The 21749-nt window shown below is 37.7% G+C and overlaps 1 protein-coding gene across 2 annotated transcripts in view; it reads right to left on the reverse strand.

The window, feature by feature from the left end:
• Positions 1-5876: 5876 nt before the first annotated feature.
• The window catches only part of LOC149541254 (prohibitin-1, mitochondrial-like), a 39960-nt gene continuing 24087 nt past the window's right edge, over positions 5877-21749 (reverse strand). For both annotated transcript variants that reach the window (XM_089802267.1, XM_089802268.1), the window contains 4 exons: positions 7916-8032; positions 6950-7120; positions 6588-6800; positions 5877-6505 (listed from right to left, as the gene is read on the reverse strand). In XM_089802267.1, the coding sequence (XP_089658393.1) occupies positions 6296-6505; positions 6588-6800; positions 6950-7120; positions 7916-8032 (711 nt within the window). In that variant the 3' untranslated portion in view covers positions 5877-6295. The remainder of the gene's footprint in view (positions 6506-6587; positions 6801-6949; positions 7121-7915; positions 8033-21749) is intronic.

Here is a 21749-nt window from a genome sequence, read left to right on the forward strand (position 1 = left end):
CAGTTGATGAGGGAGGGAGGGCGGAATGGACCCTTGCTATGGCAGAGTTGCAGAAGTCAGAGTCAAGGGCAGCCGAGGGAGAAACCAAGCCAGATCCAACAGCAACACTGCCTCCAACCTATACAACAAAGGCCTTCGCAGAGATGGAAGCCAGAGCAAGAGTAGGCCCAGACATGGACATGGGCGGCAAAATGGACACAAGCGGCATTTTTGATCATCTTTTTTTTAATAGTTAGAAAAGTTACTAAAATCAATTACGATAATTTGTAAGATGTATTCTATATTTTCTCTTCTTGAAGTACCAAGTTGCATTTATGGAAGTTGTCACTGTTATAGTTGTAGATTAAGCTAATTATTAAGATTTGCTAGCTTCTTTGATTTATACTCTCAAGTATTTTTATGTTGTTTTATTATTCTATGATTTTAGTACGTGTTATGTAGGAAAAGTTATTCCTTTCGAAAGTTTACTGCATTTCATCTTTCTTGCATACTAGAGTTATACCTTCAAAATATATATCTTTCCTACACTTAGTTTCAATTCATCCAAAGCAGATGTGGCTAAATACAAGCCTTCATTCTGTAATGATGCATGTTTTGGAATGTTGCTTTCACATCTATGACCTAGCGGCTTACCCTTTGCACCTTATTCAGGTCAAGTGCTAGTAATACATTTGTCTTCAAAACCTCCTTGAGCCACTCTCACATGGATGTGAGACACCTTGAGTCTTTCAACTCTTACACTTGTCTCCCACTTGGCATTTATTGTCTATCCACCCAAGATTGCACCTCATCTCACATGGCCAACTACCCGTACCTACATGGCTTGCACTTGGCTTCCACCTTATCAATCCAAATGCATCTTGTCCCTTCACTCCAACTTTGAATCCTAGTCATTTGCTTCTCTGCAAACTCAATAAATAGGAATCTATCTTTATGCACTTCATCCATCTTTAATTTGCATTGTTATTATGTTGAAATCATTCTAGGTGATTGAGCATAATCTTAGTTAATAATCTTTGAATTTTCGCAACATTTCATTCTCATAGCTTAGAAATCATGACACTCTTGGCATAGTTTTTGTATCTAAAAATGTTATCTTACATCTTATCACCCATTTAGATCACATCTCAGCATTCTCATATCACCTTAGCATTCTCATATCATCCATGTTTTTAGGAATCAATTGGGATTAAATAGTTGTGTTTGGACAACATTACCCACATATAACCATAATATGAGCAAATCAATTGAGTAGGGTGCCTTCATTGGGTTCCTTCATTCCTCTAAACCATAGGTGTGATTAGAATTAGTTAGTATAGTGCTTTAATTTGTGTTTGTTTGCATTATCTAACAAAAGCTTCTAGCCATATAGAAGAATTGTACCAAAAAGAATTATGTTCATTCTTGGTTATCCTCAAGCTTTGGTGGAAGAAGATCTTCAAGTGTAAGATCTTGGGATGAAAGCTCTTCAAGGATAAGCTCTTGGAGTGAAAGCTCTTTGGTTGTAAGCTCTTCTTTGTGGAACCTCTCTTAGTGGAAGTTCTTAGTGAAGAAGCTCTTGGTGTTCAAGCAAGTTGGAAGATCTTACTTTGTAGGATCTCATATTGAAAGTTATCTCATATTGTAAGAAGTTGGAGTTCTCCTGTCTTGGGGAATTTGTAAGAAATTTCAAGTATTTAATGGATGCTTTGTAAAACATTTTGTCTTCACTTTATCTCCATGTTAAGTATTTTGTTATGAGTTGGTAAGGGTTGTAGCCCTTCATCAATGGTATCAAAGCCTAGTTCCTGGGCATGTAGACAAATCATCGAGTGTGAGGCAGTTTGCACTAGGACTTTGGGTTGAGTGAAGTTTGTCAAAGAAAGAGTTTTTGATTGTGTAGACAAATCACCGACTGTGAGACAATTTGCACTAGGACCTTGCTATTAAGTGTAATTTGTCGTATGAAAACATGACTATGGAGAATACAAACAAGAAGACTTTTTTGATTGGATGGATTCTTAGGATTCCTAGACTTGAGAAAAATAGAGCAAGAAATAAAGAAGCAATGTGAATTGCATTCTTAGATTTTTAGAAGCAAGTGGATGAATTAGAAATGGAGTTGCAAAATAGGAGAGTGATTAATCAAAAAAAAGATGATGACAATTCTTTGGATGTAAGAAATACAAGATTGGAGGAGGATGAGAGTTATACTTGGATGAAGTTAATTGCAGAGGAGTATTGTCAGCAAGAGATACTTCATTAGTTATGTCTTGGAAAAAAAGGGAAAATGAAATATATCAATAGCAGATACGTGTGCCAACAAGGTATGCGAAGAGAAAAATATATATCAACAGTGCCTACTGCATTTTGTGAATCCATATCCACGAAATTTTTCCTACCACAGATGTATGATACAGGAGCATCTTGCATCACAAAGTAAAAAGGGGCATTACACACACAAAGAGATTGTAGAGGGAGAGAGTGACGAAAAATAGAAGGAAAAATGATAATAATAATAATGAAAAAAATGAAGACAAGAAGAAAAAAACACATTTCATTTACCAAGGTGCATAGGTGGCATAAAAAATAAAAAATGAAGTGTTATTTCATTTATCAAGGTGTGAAGGTGGCATTTTAGAAGTCTGGAAAGTTCCTTGAATCATGTATTTAATATTTCTTGTATCCCAGAAAGGCAATGTAATTTTCTTATTGGCCGACATAATGGTGTTTAATTATAATTGGGTGGGTATTTAATATTTTTTGTAAGGTAGTTGCATTAACTTTTATCCCACATTGGTTGTGTTTGTAATATCTTGCATGGTAAATGCCTATATAAGCAAAGCATATGAGCATTTGTAACCTCACTTTGGTGGTAGCAAATCTTCAAGTGTAGGATCTTGGGATGAAAACTCTTCGGAACGAAGCTCTTCAAGGATAAGCTCTTAGAGTGAAAGCTCTTTGGTTGTAAGCTCTTCTTTGTGGAAGCTCTCTTGGTGGAAGTTCTTAGTGTAGAAGCTATTGGTGTTCAAGCTAGTTGGTAGGATTATATTGTAAGGGAAATTTGTAAGGAATATCAAGTATTTAATGGATGTTTTGTAAGTCATTTTATCTTTTCTTCATCTCCATTTTGTTAAGTATTTTGTTATGAGTTGGTAAGGGTTGTTTGGCCCTTCATCAATGGTATCGGAGTAGCCCTTCATCAGTGGTATTAGACATCAAACCCTCTTCCTATAATATGCGTTATATGATATTCCCAATGTAGCATATTCGACCCAAAAATCCTTAATTGTGTATATTCTAAAGGCCCTACCATCAACTATAATTCCTGCCAATTCATTTACCTCGTCATTTGTCATCACAAATTTGAGCACCGACACATTTCCTATAGCACAAAGCTTTGTCACAGCCTTCAGGTTATCTTTCAAAACATGACACAACCTATCTAGCCACTTGTATTATCCATGTAGTCTACTCAACCCAATCTGTACAACATGATTCTTCGATCATAAATAAAAAAATACTCCATGCATCCAAACTCTTGTGCCCTAATCTAGCATAAGCATTCCTAAATTGCAAACCCTCAACTAAATGATTTTCTTTGAAGTCTCTTAGTTTTCCATGATCATACTCTTCCAAACCGACATATACATGTTGATAGACATCCTCCTTGTAAATAACTATTATATCAATCTTAGAGAAAGAACCATCTGAATCCTTGCCAAACATAACAAATAAATTCTTATTATGAACAAATCTGGGTTCATCATTTACACTACCAGTTTTCCCATCTCTAACTCGCAATCTCTTTTGCACTCCAGCTTTCACTCGAAATCACCAAATCGCAATTGCACAAATGATCATAAATGACTAAATTAACAATCATCTTGTTGACCATAAAACAAGAATCTTACCTCAAGAAAATCCTTCAAGCAATATTTACGTGCTCAGGAGATACTCAACATCCAAGCTAGAGGAGCAAGCAGATTTGCATGAAAAAAAACCTCAAACCATGTAATTTGAGTAATTTATCAAAAGAGGAAACAATAGGGTGAATAGGTGTCAGACCACCTTGAGAAGCACCTTTTGATCTCTTTATAAAATATGTCATGTTCTTTCCTATTGAGTTATTGCAGCCATCCAACTACTATTCTTTTGATCCAAATTCTTATAAAACTTAATACTACGTACAATCATATAGCAGTTAAAGCAAATCGGAACATTCTTTTTCATTCGTATTGTTCCATTCCTCCCAACATTGTTATTTATTCTGCAATCACTCAATCTGTGTCCAAATTTATTGTAAACATAGCAATATCTATTGAAGTTAGATTTAATAATATCCATTACACTTGTGCACTGAAAAATCCTTATGGCAGTTTGAACTGTGCACAAGATCCTTAGAGTAGAATATTATTAGCTGACCATGTGAAAGGATGTTTCACTGTGATGAATGTCAGCACATGGTAAGATATGCACCAACAGTGGAGATACCACAACCCCAAATAGCTCTAGAACCGCTCAAAAAAGGAATCACTTTTGTGGGCCTTGTTGATCCACCTTCAAAAGGAAATCATTATATTTTACTCTGCACAGATTATGTGAGAAAATGGGCAAAGGTTAAACTTTACCAATAGCATAAGAAGATAAGGTAGGTGGTTACTTATACAAGCATATCCTTCAGAGATAACGTGCACTAAGAGAAATAGCTTTTTATCAAGGACCACAACTCAAGTCTACTATGATTAAAGTTTTCATGCACAAATACCAGATGACACACAAAAAACTACACCATGTCAGCAACAGGCAAATGGGCAAGTTGAAGTCACAGACAAGGAATTGGAAAACATACTAACAAAAAATATTCATTTAGAGATATGTTGGTCATGTAGATTGAATGAAGCAGTTTGAGCCTACAATACAAATGGAAGACAACTACTAGATTTTCTCCTTATCAACTGATATATAGAAAACCTCATATCATGCCCATTGAGTTTGAATTGAAGAAATTAAGAATAGCAATGGAAGTGAGCTTTGATTTTCCAGAAGCGGAGAAAACTAGAATGCTACAGTTGAACGAATTGGATAAGACGAGAATGGAAGCTTTGCATCTTACAAAGGCGATTCAAAAGAAAAGGAAAGCATGACATGATAAGCATACTGTGAGTAGACAATTCAAAAAAGGAGATTGGACATAATTGCTTAATTCCAAACTTAAAGAATATTTCATACAAGATAGTTAGAGCCTTATGAAATTGATCGAGTCATTCATAATGGATTGTTTTAGTTATCATCGATAGATGGGGAAAGAATAACTATGTTGGTCAATGGTCATTGTTTGAAGTTATATCATAAACTAGCTCATAGAATGTATTTCTTCTAGATTTTCAATCCAGAGTTGAAAACTGCATCATGGAAGACAACACTTCCATGAAGGAATATAATTCCTCTTACATCAGTCCAAAAAGCCATAACTGTTGAAAACCAGAAATGGCAATATATCTCCGAAAAAAGAAATAATCAAGAATGATTGGAAACAAGAAATTGCAGTCTACCCTGGGGGTGAGCTAAATAATATGATAAACATAGGATACAGTATCCAATATTGAGCATATCATATAATATGATATGTGATATTTTACCGTATAATATTTATTATATGATATATGATAATATGATACAATATCCAGTATTAAGCATACCAATCATCCCACGGTCATATCAATTGTAGGCTCTATTCATACTTTTCAAAGACATAATAAAAAACCCATGCTGCATGTGTTGTCGGTAAAATCGATATTGTAGCCAACGGGTAGAATAGTATCTGAACGGGCGCGTGACAGTTGAGTCACCCCTTCGGAAAGGTATATTACTATATGTACACCATCCGGAATGGATTTTGGGATAATCGTTGTAATGAATCATATTGAATATTGTAATATCTTCTGAATACATGCGAATAATAAAAGGAATACTTCTGTGTTACATGTTCTTGTCTACTGTCTGAATGCATTAATATACCGTTTACCCTGTACGGTAAACATTTGGCATGTTTTACCAACAACAGCATGCAGTTATGCCTGTCATCATAATGATATGAAGAAAACACTGAGTGTTTAGGAAACCATGTTCATTGCAGAAACCTCTCTTCTGAAAGTAGAATATTTTACCATTAAGAAAAAAAATGACCGTTTCCAGAAGCTGATCAAATTTTGGCAAGTTGACAAAGAAAACAATACAAAAAACTCAAGCTTCTGGGTGGGAAGGGGCTGGTGATTAAGAGGTTTTCAAAATTGATGATCCTAGACCATCAATATCATTTTTTGGAATTGGGTGTTGGCACAATCTCCCCCACATCCATATCTTGCAAGTTGAGCAACAATGAATCAGAGCTCAAAAATACTCGGTTTGCAGAGTTTGAAATAGTGTGTGCTATCTCCCTGCTAGCTTCAATCTTTCTCAATGTAATAAATGCTGGGTTGTTTGAAATGGCCTCACCAATTAGCTGGGCACTCTTGGCTTCTCCCTGTAAGAAGAAATCAATTTAACAAAGTCTGCAACTTTCAAAATAGGCCTTAAGCAATAGTTTAGCATTTTATCACACATACCTGAGCTCTAATGATAGCACTCTGCTTGTCTTGCTCTGCCTTCTCCACAACAAACTTAGCACGTTCAGCTTCTTGAGCTGCAACTTGTTTTGCTTCAATAGCAGCAGTAAATTCTTTTCCAAATGTTAGGCTTGTTATGGAAACATCATCCAGAGCTATGTTGAACTGTGCAGCTCGTTCAGTCAAAATACGCCTTATCTCCCTACTTACTGCCTGAATTTTGTCAAAATATTTAAAGAAAAAGTTAGTAGCACATATAGCTAACAAGTTGTAACACCAATTTCTTCACTGGGCTGTGTATAAAATAAATAATATGTGATAAGATGCCAAACATCAACACTGTAAGGCTAAACATACACTACCTCTCGTTGAGTGATCAGCTGACTTGCGTTGTACTGGGCAACCACTGCTTTCAAGGTTTCATGAATGATAGAAGGCAATACTCTCTCATTATAGTTCTCTCCAAGTGTCCTATAAACAGTTGGGAGTTGATCAGGCAGTGGCCTTGTCAGAACTCGAAGGCCAATTTTAACCTATCACACAACAAAGAGAGATATGATGAGTGCCACTAAAAATGAACATCATGCAGTTGCATAATATCCCAAACTAATAAGAAAATAATGTGCTTATTGATTATTATCTATGGTAGAGGATAAGACACAATGTAATTGGCAATAAAGAATATCAAAGACCAGGTCTTTTTATAGATAACAACAAAACTTTCACAAATCATATCAAAATGTAAAGCATCACTATTTTAGAGAAATGGCAATAGAAGACAAAGTAGCATCATACTAAGTTCTGTTTCCATATGCCTTTTAGTGAGACAAAATAGCAATACCCAAGAGGTGTAGAAAATAAATAATTCCTACACTCGAGAAACACCTTGCTCTTGCAATTCTTAAAGGCTTAAGAAAAGGATGTTTTCAAGCAGAAAAATACATCAATAAACTTGCTCTGAAAAAATATGTTACAGAAAGACATTTGCTGCAGAGTATTCAATTGAGATACAAAATTTGGAATTCATATGCATTTGAAAGAACAACTTTTTAAGTGAATAAAAGAAGGATTAGCTTTCTATATTATCTCCCTACCAAATACATTTGGAAACAGGCATTAGCTAGATCTTTGTGATTGCCAGTCAAATAAAAAAAGATAAGAATGTATTTTGCCTCCACAAAAAGCACCTGATGTTTGGTATTAGCACACAGCCCTAAGAAGAGACGTATGATTTACTGCAAATGATCTAGCTGCTATAAACAGAATGCTTATGCCTGCAGTCTTTTCAAAATTTGCAAGCATATATTGCTCAATAGAAGGAAACTCACCATCTGAAGATCACGACTACCCGAAGTACTTTCTACAAGATGAGGTCGAGCTCTAACATCATAGATTACAGGACGATCAAACCAAGGGATCATGAGATGTGTTCCTTCTGGATAAACCTGCAAGTCACAAAGAAATATCAAATATCCTAACTACCAAACCATTCAGCCCACATCAATTTACTGAACAGAGATACATTAAACACAAAAAGGATTTTCAAACATGCCCACTCTGAAGAATCAAATTCTTTCAGATCTTCACATTTCAAATCTACCATGCCACTACTAACAACAAAAATATTTTGTAATGTTTTTTATTTTTATTTTTCACTACTCTAGTTGACTCCACAACACCAAACCAAGTTTGACCCATGAACCAATCCTATGTAGATTTGCATTTCGAAATGCACAATAGTATGGCCCTTTCTAATATCCTCCTCCAACACTACCCATGCACAAGGTGAAACTAGGTTCACAAATGGGTTTCTAAAACTACTATAAAAAAGAATCAACTAAAAGTAAATCTTAAAGTCTAATAAACCTACCCTACACCCTAAGCTGTCAAAGCAAAAGACAAAATTTTACCTCTCCTTCTACACATGTTTCCTAATGCTCAACTGAAACCCCATCAAACCAGTGCTCATACTTGATTATTTTCTCGTTCCTCGACTACTACAAATATTCAATTGCTTTGAAAGAGATTCAGGAGCTTGCAACAGGGATTCTTTTTTCATTGAAGATAAGATTAAGTTTTAGATTTGCATATAAATCTCCACATTACTTGTTTTTCCCTATCTAACTCCAGTACTGGGGTATCTCGGGACGGGGGTACGTTGGGACAAGTTTCTGGGATGGCAAGAAAATGGGCCTCATTTTCGGGACAATAAGGGGACTGCCAGGGGACAGCGACAAGGGGAGGACAGAGCAGGGAGGGCTGTTGTATAGTATACATATAGAACTTGAAATGCTTGTTATGAACATATAGAACTTGAAATGCTTGTTATGAAATGATGTTTCAAACAAATGATGTTTCAGTAAAACATACCAATTTAAAATACTTGAACATATCAAAATTTTGCAACATGAACTAGAAAAATTGAACATTCAACATAGTAACAAATTACATACCTAATAGTAACATTAAAAAAACCAAATTCAAATAGAAATCCAAGTACCCATTCCAGCGGAAGCATAATTGCGGATTTGCGGAGGTGGGGGTACTTGGGTGTGCAAGTAACCAGTGCGGGGAGGACGGGTACTTCGAGGTTTGGGAGTCGGGTGCGAGTCCCCGTGTTACACTGGTTTTTTCTCTATTTTTTTAAACATTTTTTTCATTTTAATGAGCAATGGTAGCCGTTGGTATTTTTACCTCTCTTTTTTTTTTTTCCTATTACAAGTACTTGCTACAAGGCAAGAAGCTCTAGTTCAAAGAAACGATGGTCAACACAAATTTTTGAAACCAATTCTTTGTCATAGCTTTGGAGACCAAATCCCAAATGCAAAGGGTACATTTACACTTTTTAGAAAGCAAATTTTAGGGGTTGGGGACATATATTCAGCACTGCAATGTGTGCTATATTTAACACAAGATCTCATTAAATCTGATAGAAAATGCATCAGTGCCAATTCTAGGCCAAGGAATTCAAGCTTTGCATTGAACCAACCAAGCAAGGATTTTCAACACACATTCTTAAATATGTAAAACGCAATAGGCAGCCAACAAGCAATTGAATGAACTCAAACAAAATATCAGCATTCATCAAATAAAGGATCTCAATGAGTAAACCACCTACAATGCCAGCCAATACCCCAATCATGGATGCCACACATCTTATTTTAAGGCCTTCTACATAAATTAAAAAATACTTGGTTGTAAAATATTGCCAATAAGCTCTTTGGGCAATGCATTTAGTGGCCATTTACACTAATTTCCTATCACTCAACCATTTAAGATGTGCATACTAGTAAGAAATGGTGAAAGAATTCACTGAAGACCCTTTTGGCTTCTGAATTAACAGTTTTTCAATAACCCAATGATAGGAACAAATACATCTAGGGGCAGCTAATTCCCATGTTCAACATACCTATTCAAACATCGGGGCCAACTATAAGGCTATATTCCTTCTTCTTCTTCAGGCTCTGCAAGACCTAGGCGAGTGAACCTCATATTTGTTCATATGGTACTAGTTGCCAAAACATATATCTAAATTTGGATAAAGCAGATTGAAACCCCAATTCTTCTATTGCTTATGCAAACAACATAGACATGAAATAGCTAATAACATGACCTATGAACTTGACAAGCTAAGTACGAGTAAATCCTTTCAGCTCTTCAACATAAAAGGGAAAAGGCTTTGATTAATGTGTTAATTATCAGCAAAACCAAGGTATGAACAACAAACATATAGATCCTGTAGCTGATTAGTGCCTTATAGTTATCTATTGGGCAATTCCACAAATTACTAACACGCATCCTTGCATATCATTGATACCTCTCATATATCAAGACTCCAGATCTATCCTATCACTTTGTAAATCAAACATCTGCATCAAGACTGAACCTCATACTCAACCTATCCTTCTATTGCAACCCTGTCAAATATATCAAGCATTTACTTGGCTCTTTGTTCCAACAGCAAAACATATTAAGACATACAACTTTAAGGAGTTGCAACTGGGTTTAAGCTCTTTGTTCAGAAGCCACAACATTACAAACAACACAGATAGGATTTATTTCCTTGAAAACAAATACATGAGAATGCATGTAATTAACTCATAAAATGGCTGAATAGGTCAGAACTATCTATAAAACTTCATTAATTGTTGTTCATTACGAGAGAGAAATGCTGAAGAATGGTGGAAACCCAACTGAGAACTTGCTCAGAAAACTTGGGAACTGACCAGGTGGTATCATAGATATGGAAAAAACTATCCAAGAACCTGGAACCCCCTCAGAAAGAAAGAAAGAAGAAAGATATAGGAGAGGAAAGAAATCCCAGATTTGATCCGGAAGTGACACATATCCACTTGAATCTCCATCCCTTGCTGTTGCAAAGTCTCTCTCTTCTCTCTGCAACCGAAATTTGAATCTGATTCTCATCATTCAATTTCAACAAACTCAAAATATCTCCTGGAATGATGAGAAACCCCTTTTTTGATGGAAACATCAGATATGCATCTAAAATGCTGATAAATCCTTTACTAAACTGATTTAGAGGTAAAAAGACAACACCAACTGCATCTTTACCAACTTTGGTGCACACCCAATTCATCATTTCACCATAAGACAAGTTTGAACCATCATACCAGAATGCAATTGAAAAACTAATACCTCGGACAAAAACCTGAATATATCACACATACTGCTTCCTATGCGAAAATAAACATCAAATATGGAAAGTGCATTCTGAGACCTTTCTATTGGTATATGATAGTCATATACTAGCCTAACAAAAACGCCTAGGACGATCAAAAGAAGTTCAAGTCCATGACTGGTTTTCAGGTCTGTATTTTGATTGCAAATTTTTAACCTTGGCCTAAAGTCAAAACTTCATGATATAACGTCTTTTGATTTAAAAATGTCTCCACATTGAACTCCAAAGAAGAATTAAAAAATTATTATCTCTGAACCTTTCAAATTTTCTTCCAAATTTGCATCTGGGTCAAACCAATTTTGATCAAGCTTTGACAAGTGTCACCATGGGATTGGTTCGTCTCTGCTCTGTCATCACCACCTGGGCCCATTACCAAGTGTCAGCATGTCAGTTTCCCACTTTCGTTAAAGTTTGAGCATCTCCAAAATGCAGGGAAGCGACAATCGTCGATCTTCATCTGATCGACAATCCTAGGAGATCTTGGCTGTCGTTGCATTCATTTCAAAACTTCAAGCCCACTAAGACACATGTCTCTTCGTGGCTTTACCGATTTGGTTAAACATCACACAACTTCATAATGTGGCAAAGCGACGATCGTTGATCTTGATCTTATCAACGATCTTGAGAAATCTTGGTTATAGCTGTATTTCCATTTGAATTAGGGCCCACTAGGACACGTGTCGAATGGTCGCATTCTCGCTTTGGTTATTCATCGTGCAACTTTGAAAAGCAATAATGCCACAGACATTAACCTCCTACGATCTAACAGTTATGATCAAGCAATACTTTTCCTTACGTCTCACATCCGTACCAAATTAAGACTCGCCACTTGGAACCTCGTACTAACAACAACTTTTGACAACTCATAGCATGGGTCAGCCCTACCACTTCCACGTGTCGTTATGTCGTATTCTCTCTTTGGCTAATCTTCGTGCATTTCTAAAAAGCGAGAACGCAACAATCATCGCTCTACATCCTATCAACGGTTTCTATAAAACTGTTCTTTTGTCACAGTTAGCACTTTCGACCAATCAGAACTGGCCATTTTGACAACTCATTATGACATATTTCCTTGCTTACATTCTTATGATCTCTCGATCCTTCTACTTTAGCATGTTCGGAGGTTCCCTTTTAGTCTTTGGCCCGAAATTCATTTGGAAGTAGACAAGCATCATTATTCCGGAGACTTTCTTGAAAACTTTTTGTCCTTTAACATTTAGGCCTGAAAAAGGATTTATATCATCCGATTCACGATCATCTAACGGTAATTAAAATGAGTTACTATGTTTTCTTATTTATGGGCCCCTTCTTACACCTTGCAAACATGGACCAATCATCACTCAAGTCTCGTTGATTCATCGAGGTCCCACTGAAAACAAGACTCCATCAGACTCCATGTGTCAAATCCTTGTGCTCTTAATAGGGTTGCGGCTTCAATTCTGTCTTTACTTTTAACAGTGCGACCCTGCGATCAGCTTCTAGCCTCTTCATAACCGCCAGATACATAACACTCTTAATCTATGCAATGGTGCGACGACCATTTCTTTTAACTATCAAATGCTCTTCGCAATTTTGCAACTTAAAATATTTGCTTCTAGCTTAATTATGCGAAACTACGATCTGCTGACCTATGTTGTTTTGGCCCTTTATCGCTGCCTTGCAACCTGAAATCTATTCAATGCTTTTTCACCCGTGACGTTGCAATAACCTTTTAAAGTTAACTGTTTCCCTTCAACACAACTTTGCAACTTGAACCTTTAACTCATCTCTTAACCCTGCAAAGCCGCAATTACAGGCTTTCACTGCTTCGCAACCCTAATCTCAAGTCAATCTTAACCTCATGATCATGAGCATTTTGCTACTTCACCACTTTAACCAAAAGTTAGCATTAACTACATGCGATGTTGCGACTACGTAGGCCTTAACTATCTTGGTTACTTTTCACGCCTTCACAACTTAAAAACCTTTATGTCCACTTCAAGTTGTGATCCTGCGATGATTCAAATTCTGACTGTGTGGTCCTTAAATGCTTCTTCGCAACTTAAATTGCCTTAAGCTTGATAATGCCTGCGACCTTGCGATAAATAGCTTGTCACCTCTTCGCAACCCAAACTTGACATTTAACCTTAACATCTATAAAGTTGCGCTAACCTGTTATCATGATTGTTTCGCATCCTCGCAGCTGCTAAAATAGTTAGAATTCAAAATGGGGCAATGTTGCAACCAAGGCAACTTTGCAACATCACAACTTAAAACATTACAGAGGCACGACCATTTTAATATGAAAAATAGCTGAGGAACCTAGGGATATGAAAAATTAAACAAATAACCATGGTTTTGATGTATCCATATTTCATACTTGCATGCCAATTTATGAAAAATTCATCAAAACATAGGACATGACTATTTTCTACGGTTTTTTCATGAGGATGGCAACATTTTCAGAAACCCTAAGCAACAATACATACTCTTTTCTTGATTTTCAAAAGGTATTTCAAATTTTTTGGATCAGTGAAAAATCAAGCCATCAGAACACAAGGCTTGATTAAAAAAAGTTATATGCCACATAATTGGCCAAGAAGAAAAGACGTGAACAATTAATTGTAGCCTATTAAAGATTTTGTTCAAGATTGCAGCAACCATCATCCATGATGATTGGAAAGATCACAAAATAGGGCATGGACGCACAGCTCATCACCAATATCCTTACAAACGCAATTGATATAGTGTGCCTTAAAGAGTTGTCTAAAACATTTCTACACAGCTCAAGTGGTTCTCAACATCTTGTTGGATATCTAGCATATTTCTATTTTAAAAGGCCTTCTACATAAAAAGTGTTTATCGTACAAGGTAAAAGGTTACTTATTGCATGTAGTATAGCAAGATATAACACATAACAAATACTTTATTCATATACGCAATATGCACTCCAACGCTTACAATATGATTCAGAGTATTGCAATAATGATTACAATGTTGATTGCTATATTCTTCCAAAGTCCCTTCCGGACGGTGTACATATACTTTCTCGAAGGGGTGACTCAACCGTCACGCGCCCTTTTGAATACAATTCTACCCGTCAGCTACAATATAGAATTTACCAACATCATCATCCCCCCCAAAAAGTAAAGTCATCTCCGGACGACAATTACTAAATATCTGAGACAGATTAACAAAATAAAATACACTAACTATGACTAAATATAACAGGATAGATCTTTTTCGGTCACACCACTTCACATTTCTCCTGTGCCTACACCAAACTAGTCTCCAAAAACATGTCGAATCTGTAGCCTCTGCTAACACAATACTGTCTCCCTAGCCAAGCTGACGTTGATAGCCACCTGTGTCGCCTTCTCTACTTCCAACTCCTCGGTAAACTGAGCCAAGTTTCGCTCTTACTGCCTCCAACTAGATGGTCAGCTCCTCCTGAGCTCTCTATGCATCCACTAAGATAGCCTCAAGTCCAACCAACACCTACTCCGAGTGCCTCAAAGCGTAGCATCCCTCTCGAAAGGCTTGCTCCAGTGCTCTCTCCACTTCTGGCACACAGACACTCTATGCCTACAACAGCTCCATGTCTCATCAATTGGTCACACTTCCCACGACTGATAACTAAACTGACTGGGGGTCTAGGGGGCAACACCCCCAGCGAGGCCTGCCGCCAAGACCAAATTAGCACTCTCAAACCCACATAGAAGTCCATGGAACACATCATTTTTGTGATTTTCTTCCAATCCCATACTCTTTCTGCCAACCGCTTATGTTTTATTACCTGTTTATGTCTTTCCCTTCCCTATGGAATCATACATTAATCATTATGAACTGTTTTGATTTGTAATCATTTTTTTTGTTTTTTTAGAACCTCCTATCACCCTTCTTCTGTGTTTACTAGTGTACTGCAATAAAATCTGTGTTTTATAGCTGACTATGCCTATGTCGTACGGTTGGCATCATACCCATACTCCACTATTGTACAATGTCTTCTCTGTTCGTACGGGGTCATTCTTCCTCTTATAGCCATACGATGTTTGTGTTAGTCTCCTCTATGCAATTTCCTTTTGTCGTACGGCCGTACGGTTTCATTCGGTGGCTCGTGACACTTTAGGGTCGTACGATGTTCTTTCTTGGCCTTACAACGTTCTGTTCTTTTCTCTAGCTTTTCGTACAGTCTACCTTCATGATTCCTTCTTGAGTCATACGGCCAAATTATCTCCTTCATGTGTTCATACGGTCAAAGTTCTCCTCCGTTGTGTGTTCGTACGGCAATTGTTTTCCTTCTACTCTTCTAGTTGGCCATACGTGATCTCCTGCTGCCTTTTGAGTGTCGTATGGTGTCTTTGCAATGTCTTCCCTTCTTATATCTTCTGTACGGACCGTACACCACTTCTGTACTACCAATTTGTCGTACAGTGTTTAAGTTTCACCCTTCTCTCAGTCATACGGCACCTTTCCCTCTTTCATATGGTCGTACGATGGCTGTTTGTGTGGACATTTCCTCTTTGCACTTTCACGAACCGTACGGTAGATTGTTCCTTCCCTCAATAGTCGTATGGTTCTGATTTTTTCCTCTTTATGCTACTGTACAGGGCTCAAATCTTTCCGTGGTGCGGTGTAACCTTTCTTTCCGCGCGGTCCGTTCACTATGTACCGTATGGTGGAATCTTTCCTTTTGTTGGATTCATATGGTATGTTCTTTCCTTCAGCTTCAATCGTGACCAACTTTCCTTCTTTCGCTTCTCTTTATTCCTTCGAACATTCATTTTCCTCTCCATAATTACCTTCGTCAACCCTTAAAATATTACAACTTGGAAAGAGCTCGTAGTCCTCCATCTGCCAATGGAGTAGGCTGTTCACTGAGTCCAGGTATTGTTAGACTCTCCTTCCAGTCTCAATACTCCCTCTTCATCAAGTTCCATTCTCTTCTTCCTTTCGTTGTCCCCTTCACCTTCGCCCTCGAAATTCGACAACACTACTTCCTCACCTATCATCTGCATGTGTAAGTCAATTACGAATCTTCAGCCTCCACGTTCCATGGATAGGGTATTTCGTTTCCAATCATGTTTCACTTTCGCTTGCACCACCCAGCCCCATCAAAGGATAGCGTCATACCCTTTTCTTTTTAGCAGAATGACCACAAAATCTAATAGAAATAGTTGCGTTCCAATAGTTACCGGCTGCGCCATCAGGGTTCCCAATGGCTTGATTCCGTGCTGATCTGTCGTGAGTAACTAAAATGTAGGTGGCCACAACGTAGGTTGTCCCAACGTTTTCCATATATCCTCTAGTAAGACATTCACGCCTAAACCTCCGTCCAAAATTGTGTATGTAAGTACGGTTCCTAGGATACCCATCTACTACTATCGGATATCTTCCCATTGTGAGTGCCAGTAGCATTGGGTTTGCTGTAGTCATTCCACTGCCATCCTTTCCTATCTCCTCCATCACTTTCAGGCGTGGTGTCATATTCAAAATCATCGTCCATAACTGAGGCATTGTAAGGTCATTTAATTTTATAGCGACTTCTATTTGCATTACCTGCCTTATCATGTTTTGTTTAGCTAGGTTCCTCTTCGAAGTGTCGGCAATGTCTTTTACTTGTAACTTTCTCGTTTCCATCTGTTTTTCCAACTCCATTCGTGCTTGCTACAACCTCTTCTTTTCTTCCTCTGCATCAAGGTACTTTGCCTTCTTAGCTTGCTCACACATAATGGCTAGTGCTTCCTCATCGGATGTTTTGATGCTTAACAAATTCACCCCCTGCTTTGGGCATTTTGAATCTTCATGGTCTCCCGGACCACACCATCTACATAACAGTTGCGGTGTCTCCTTTGTGGTACAATCTCTGGCGAAGTGCCCGTAGAGGTTGCATGCACGATATTGTATCATCGGCCATCCACTCGAGTCGTACTATATGCGACTCCAACCTCCATTGTTATTATTGTTATTATTATTACAGCCCCTTCCACACCGATTATTATTCCAGTACCCTCCTGAGGTTGCATCGTTATTGTTTGTGCTCGTTCTTGCTCTGGCGGATACTTCCTGTGTCAGTAGCACCTGCTGATGTCCCTTTGTCTTCATATTGAACAGGCATTCCTTTGTGGAATGTCCCATAATCTGACAGATATCGCAAAATTGTTTTTTCGAGTAGGAGCCCTTTGTGTGGCCTTCCTCCTTACAGTCCGTACACCACAATCCCCCCTTCACCGAGTAAAGATTCTTTTTCAGATTTTTAAATTCTTCCATCATTCATAGCATATCCTTCTGCAACGCTCGAACTTTCTTGATTGATTCTTCGTCACTGCTACTACTTTCAGACAATGAATTGTCTGAGTCTGACAATTTGTGCTTCTTCTTACTTGTTTTTTGCTCGCTCTCCAAATTCATCGCCCGATTATACGCATCTACATATGATGTTGGAGGTACAATCTTCATTTTCTTTTTCAAAGCCGACCGTAGCCCCTCAACAAACCATCGTTTCTTTAATCTATCAGCCGGTGGACTCTTCATCTTCCCAACCCACTCTTTTAGCCTTCTTCCATAGACACGGATTGTTTCGTTCTTTCCCTGCTTTGTGATGTATATTTCTACTACAATTTCGTTATCATCCCTTAGTAGTTGGAACTCTGCTATGAACTCATTCCTAACTTCTGCCCATGTAGTTAATTTCTGAGGATCCTCATCTGCAAACTAATCAATTGCTACACCCCGCAGTGTCATTGGAAATTGCTGAACCCAATCATCCTCGTCTATTACACCATTTGTCGTCCATATTGTTTCACAGGTCTTGCAGTGTCTGATCGGATCTCCCATCCCATCACCATTAAACTTCGGCAATTTCTCCTTTGATCCTATCATTGTCACTTTCTTTTGATTGTGGTACTTGCTATGTACCCGTGTTGTTCTGAGCACCCGTGTTGTTCTAAGTCCCTGCATTGTTCTTAGCACCCATGTTGTTCTGCACAACCGCACTGCTTTGGACAACCGTCCTACTTCCAACAACTGCATTACCTGGTGAGAAAAGATCTTCCTCAAGCAAAGTTCGATTCTTTGCCTACATCAGTTCATTGGGTGTATCGAGAACAAAGAGTTCACTCCACGCTCGTGCTCCTTTGACACTTCAAGTTGTGCGAGATGCTTCCCTTTCGTTCGGATTCTTTACCCTCGACAGATACAAGTTAAGGAACTCCTCCCTTGTCTTTTCCACCAAATTCAATGTTGTCGAGTCCCTTCTAGCAATTCTTCGGCTCGATCTGCTAGGTGAATGCACTCCCTCCGTCTATGCTTCTTCTGCCCCTCAGTGATTGTCGTTAATTTGCTGAAGCTTCTATCTGCGCTCCACCTGTTGTGCTAAAATTAAAACTACTTGTGTTGTGCGTATTTCATCCTTAGCTTTTATCTTATTCCTATCCTTGTTAAGTAGATTCGGCATTAATCTTCATAACATTTCCTTTGTTGCAGGTTCAACTGGCAACAATGCCAAATGTTTACTGTACAAGGTAAAAGGTTACTTATCGCATGTAGCATAGCAAGATATAACAGATCATTTATTCATATACACAATATGTACTCCGATGCTTACAATGACTCAGATGATTACAATGTTGACTACCATGTTCTTCCAAAGTCCCTTCCAGACGGTGTACATATACTTTTTCGAAGGGGTGACTCAACTGTCACGTGCCCTTTCGGATACACTTCTACCTATTAGCTACAATATAGAATTTACCGACAAAAAAAAAAAAAAAACTTGGTTGTAAAATATTTCAATAAACTCTTTGGGCAATGCATTTAGTGGCTATTTACACTAATTTGCTGCCACTCAAACCATATAAGATGTGCATACTAGTAAGAAATGGTGAAAGAATTCACTGAAGACCCCAATGCATACACAAGGCTTGATTAGAAAAAGTGATAGGCCACATAATTGGCCAAGAAGAAAAGACGTGTGAACAATTCATTGTAGCCTATTAAAGATTATGTTCAAGATTGTGGCAACCATCATCCACAATGATTGGAAAGATCGCAAAATAGGACATGGACGTACAACTCATTACCAATATCCTTACAAACGCCATTGATATAGTGTGCCTTAGGGAGTTGTCTAAAACATTTCTACACAGCTCAAGTGGTTCTCAGCATCTTGTTGGATATCTAGCATGGAAATAAATGATAGTGCAAAACAAGGAAGGATGCACTTACTGCAGCAACAAAATGCTTGGAAAAGAAAAATAGCATCTCTACAGAGGTATTAAAAATCATCACTACATAACTCTGTCATTATTGTGCTATATGTCATTATTGCTATTGTAAATGATAAAATAGTTCCCACGAGTAATAAGGGGTTTCCAACCATCTAGATAGCCGCAACCACATATATCCAAGGCAATAAATGAAAACCAAGAAAGTAGAAATAGAATATTGATAGAAATCATTTCAAATATAACAACTATAACAATGCATATTGATGAAATTATGACACGCATAAGATAAGCATGTCACTATTTACCATAGTTTAAAAACTCGATATCAGCAATAACTCGACCGGCCCAAAAAATTTGAAAAACTCGGCGAAAAAATCGGCAATAAATCAGCACTTTATTGAACATTTTAAAATATAAAATTTCTTAAAATATTCTTAAAAACACATACATACACACCAAATTTCTAGAATATATAATAATTTGAGATATCCACCATATATCATTTATCATTCAAAGTTTTAAGTTAAATAGTAATTCATAACAAGAGGAACTTAGTAGATTAACATACTACTAGAATCGTATACCAAAAAACAAGTACATGTGAGATTCTGAATATAAATAAGCCCGATACATAGAAGTCAAACTCTATGAAACTACTACTTTTGAAAACATATTAAGTTCAAGTTTCAGTATCAATGAAAACTAAAAGTAGCAATCATAAATTGCGTCTACAAGTAAAACTCAAAAGAGATCGTTGTTGTTGGGTGGGTGGTGTTGAAGTAGTTGTTGTGGCAACATCCTCAACAGGTATCCTAATAGGTGCCTCACGCTCAACATAAGCCTCTGATGGATGACCAAGCCCATGTTCCTCCTCACGTGCTGCCACATCTGCATTCCACTCATCTGCTTCCCTCTCAAACTCAGCTAGTTGCTCATCTGTCAATAATGGTTCACCAATATCCACATCCTCACCATCAAGAGGAGCAATCCAACCAGTTGAATATGTATCAATGTCATCCAAGTCTAGTGCTTCATATAAAGCTTGCCCTTTCACCTTCTTCTCGTGCAAGAGAAAGTTGTACTTCACATAAACCAAGTCATTCAGGCGCTTTTGAGTCAACCTATTACGTTTCTTTGTGTGTATGTTTTGAAAAGTACTTCAATTTCTCTCTCAACCAGAAGCACTACAAGGCTGTGATAAAATTTGGATGGCAAGCCGTTGAAGATTAGGAATTGTGCCACCATAATCTTCCCACCACAGATCTGCAAGGATTAAAAAAACCATTTATGATGTGGTAAAACTTCAAATAAACTTGTAAGAATTTGCCTTAGGGCAAAATTCACCCGAGATCGTAGAACTCGAACACAAGCACAACTGTAGACCAAAAAGACTATGATCAATATATCAGAGTATGTCCTAATACATTGCTCTATATTGTATGTACAAACACACTAGGAGTGCCTGTATATAATGGCCTCTCAGGAAGCACTTAGAATGTCTCTAGAAAGAGCCAGGAGATAAGATAAGCATGACAACTAAGCGCACCTCTTATCCATCATTCTAGATGATAGGATAAGAATGATGAGGTGTATCCAAGTGGAGATGTTGTAGACACCATGTGCTTAATTAGTGTGTTAACTCCTATGTTGTAGACACCATATGCATAAAAGAGGTGTGAACTCCTGTATTGTCAACATGACAACTCACAAGAGTGCACATACTCGTAGGTGACTAATAAATAAATATTAAAATAATGCATTAACCTAAGTAAACTTAAGTAAGTGTAAATAGTGAAACGAACAGTCTCCTCAAATGACAAAGAGACCTCCGACAATTGCTGTACATAAGGATCCACAATCACATCAACCTGTAAAGACTGATCATGTAGAGAATGGAAATGAGGGTCAGAGTGAGCCCTCACAACAACTGTAGAAGGATTGTCCTCAGCAAAGACAAGCGGTATATCATCAAAAAAGTTCTCCAAATCTACTATGTGTGACTCCACGAACAAACCTAAAATGTCAGTCAAGAAGTCATCACCTGAGGCTGGAACTGGAAGACAAAGTGTACTCTGTTGTGTTGAAGTACATGAATCTGTCACTGCGGCAATGGATGAAGAATTCACCTCAAAAAGAAGTCGAATATCATCAATAGTGACTCCCACATCTTCAATGTGAGACTCCATAAATAGGCCTGCAATGGCGGGAAGTCGTTACATGAAGGTAAAGTAGGAAGACATAAAGGGTCCTGTTGCA

Source organism: Cupressus sempervirens, chromosome 9 (genome assembly GCF_028749045.1).
Source record: "Cupressus sempervirens isolate cs-2001-9-10 chromosome 9, ASM2874904v1, whole genome shotgun sequence".
NCBI classification, from domain to species: domain Eukaryota; kingdom Viridiplantae; phylum Streptophyta; class Pinopsida; order Cupressales; family Cupressaceae; genus Cupressus; species Cupressus sempervirens.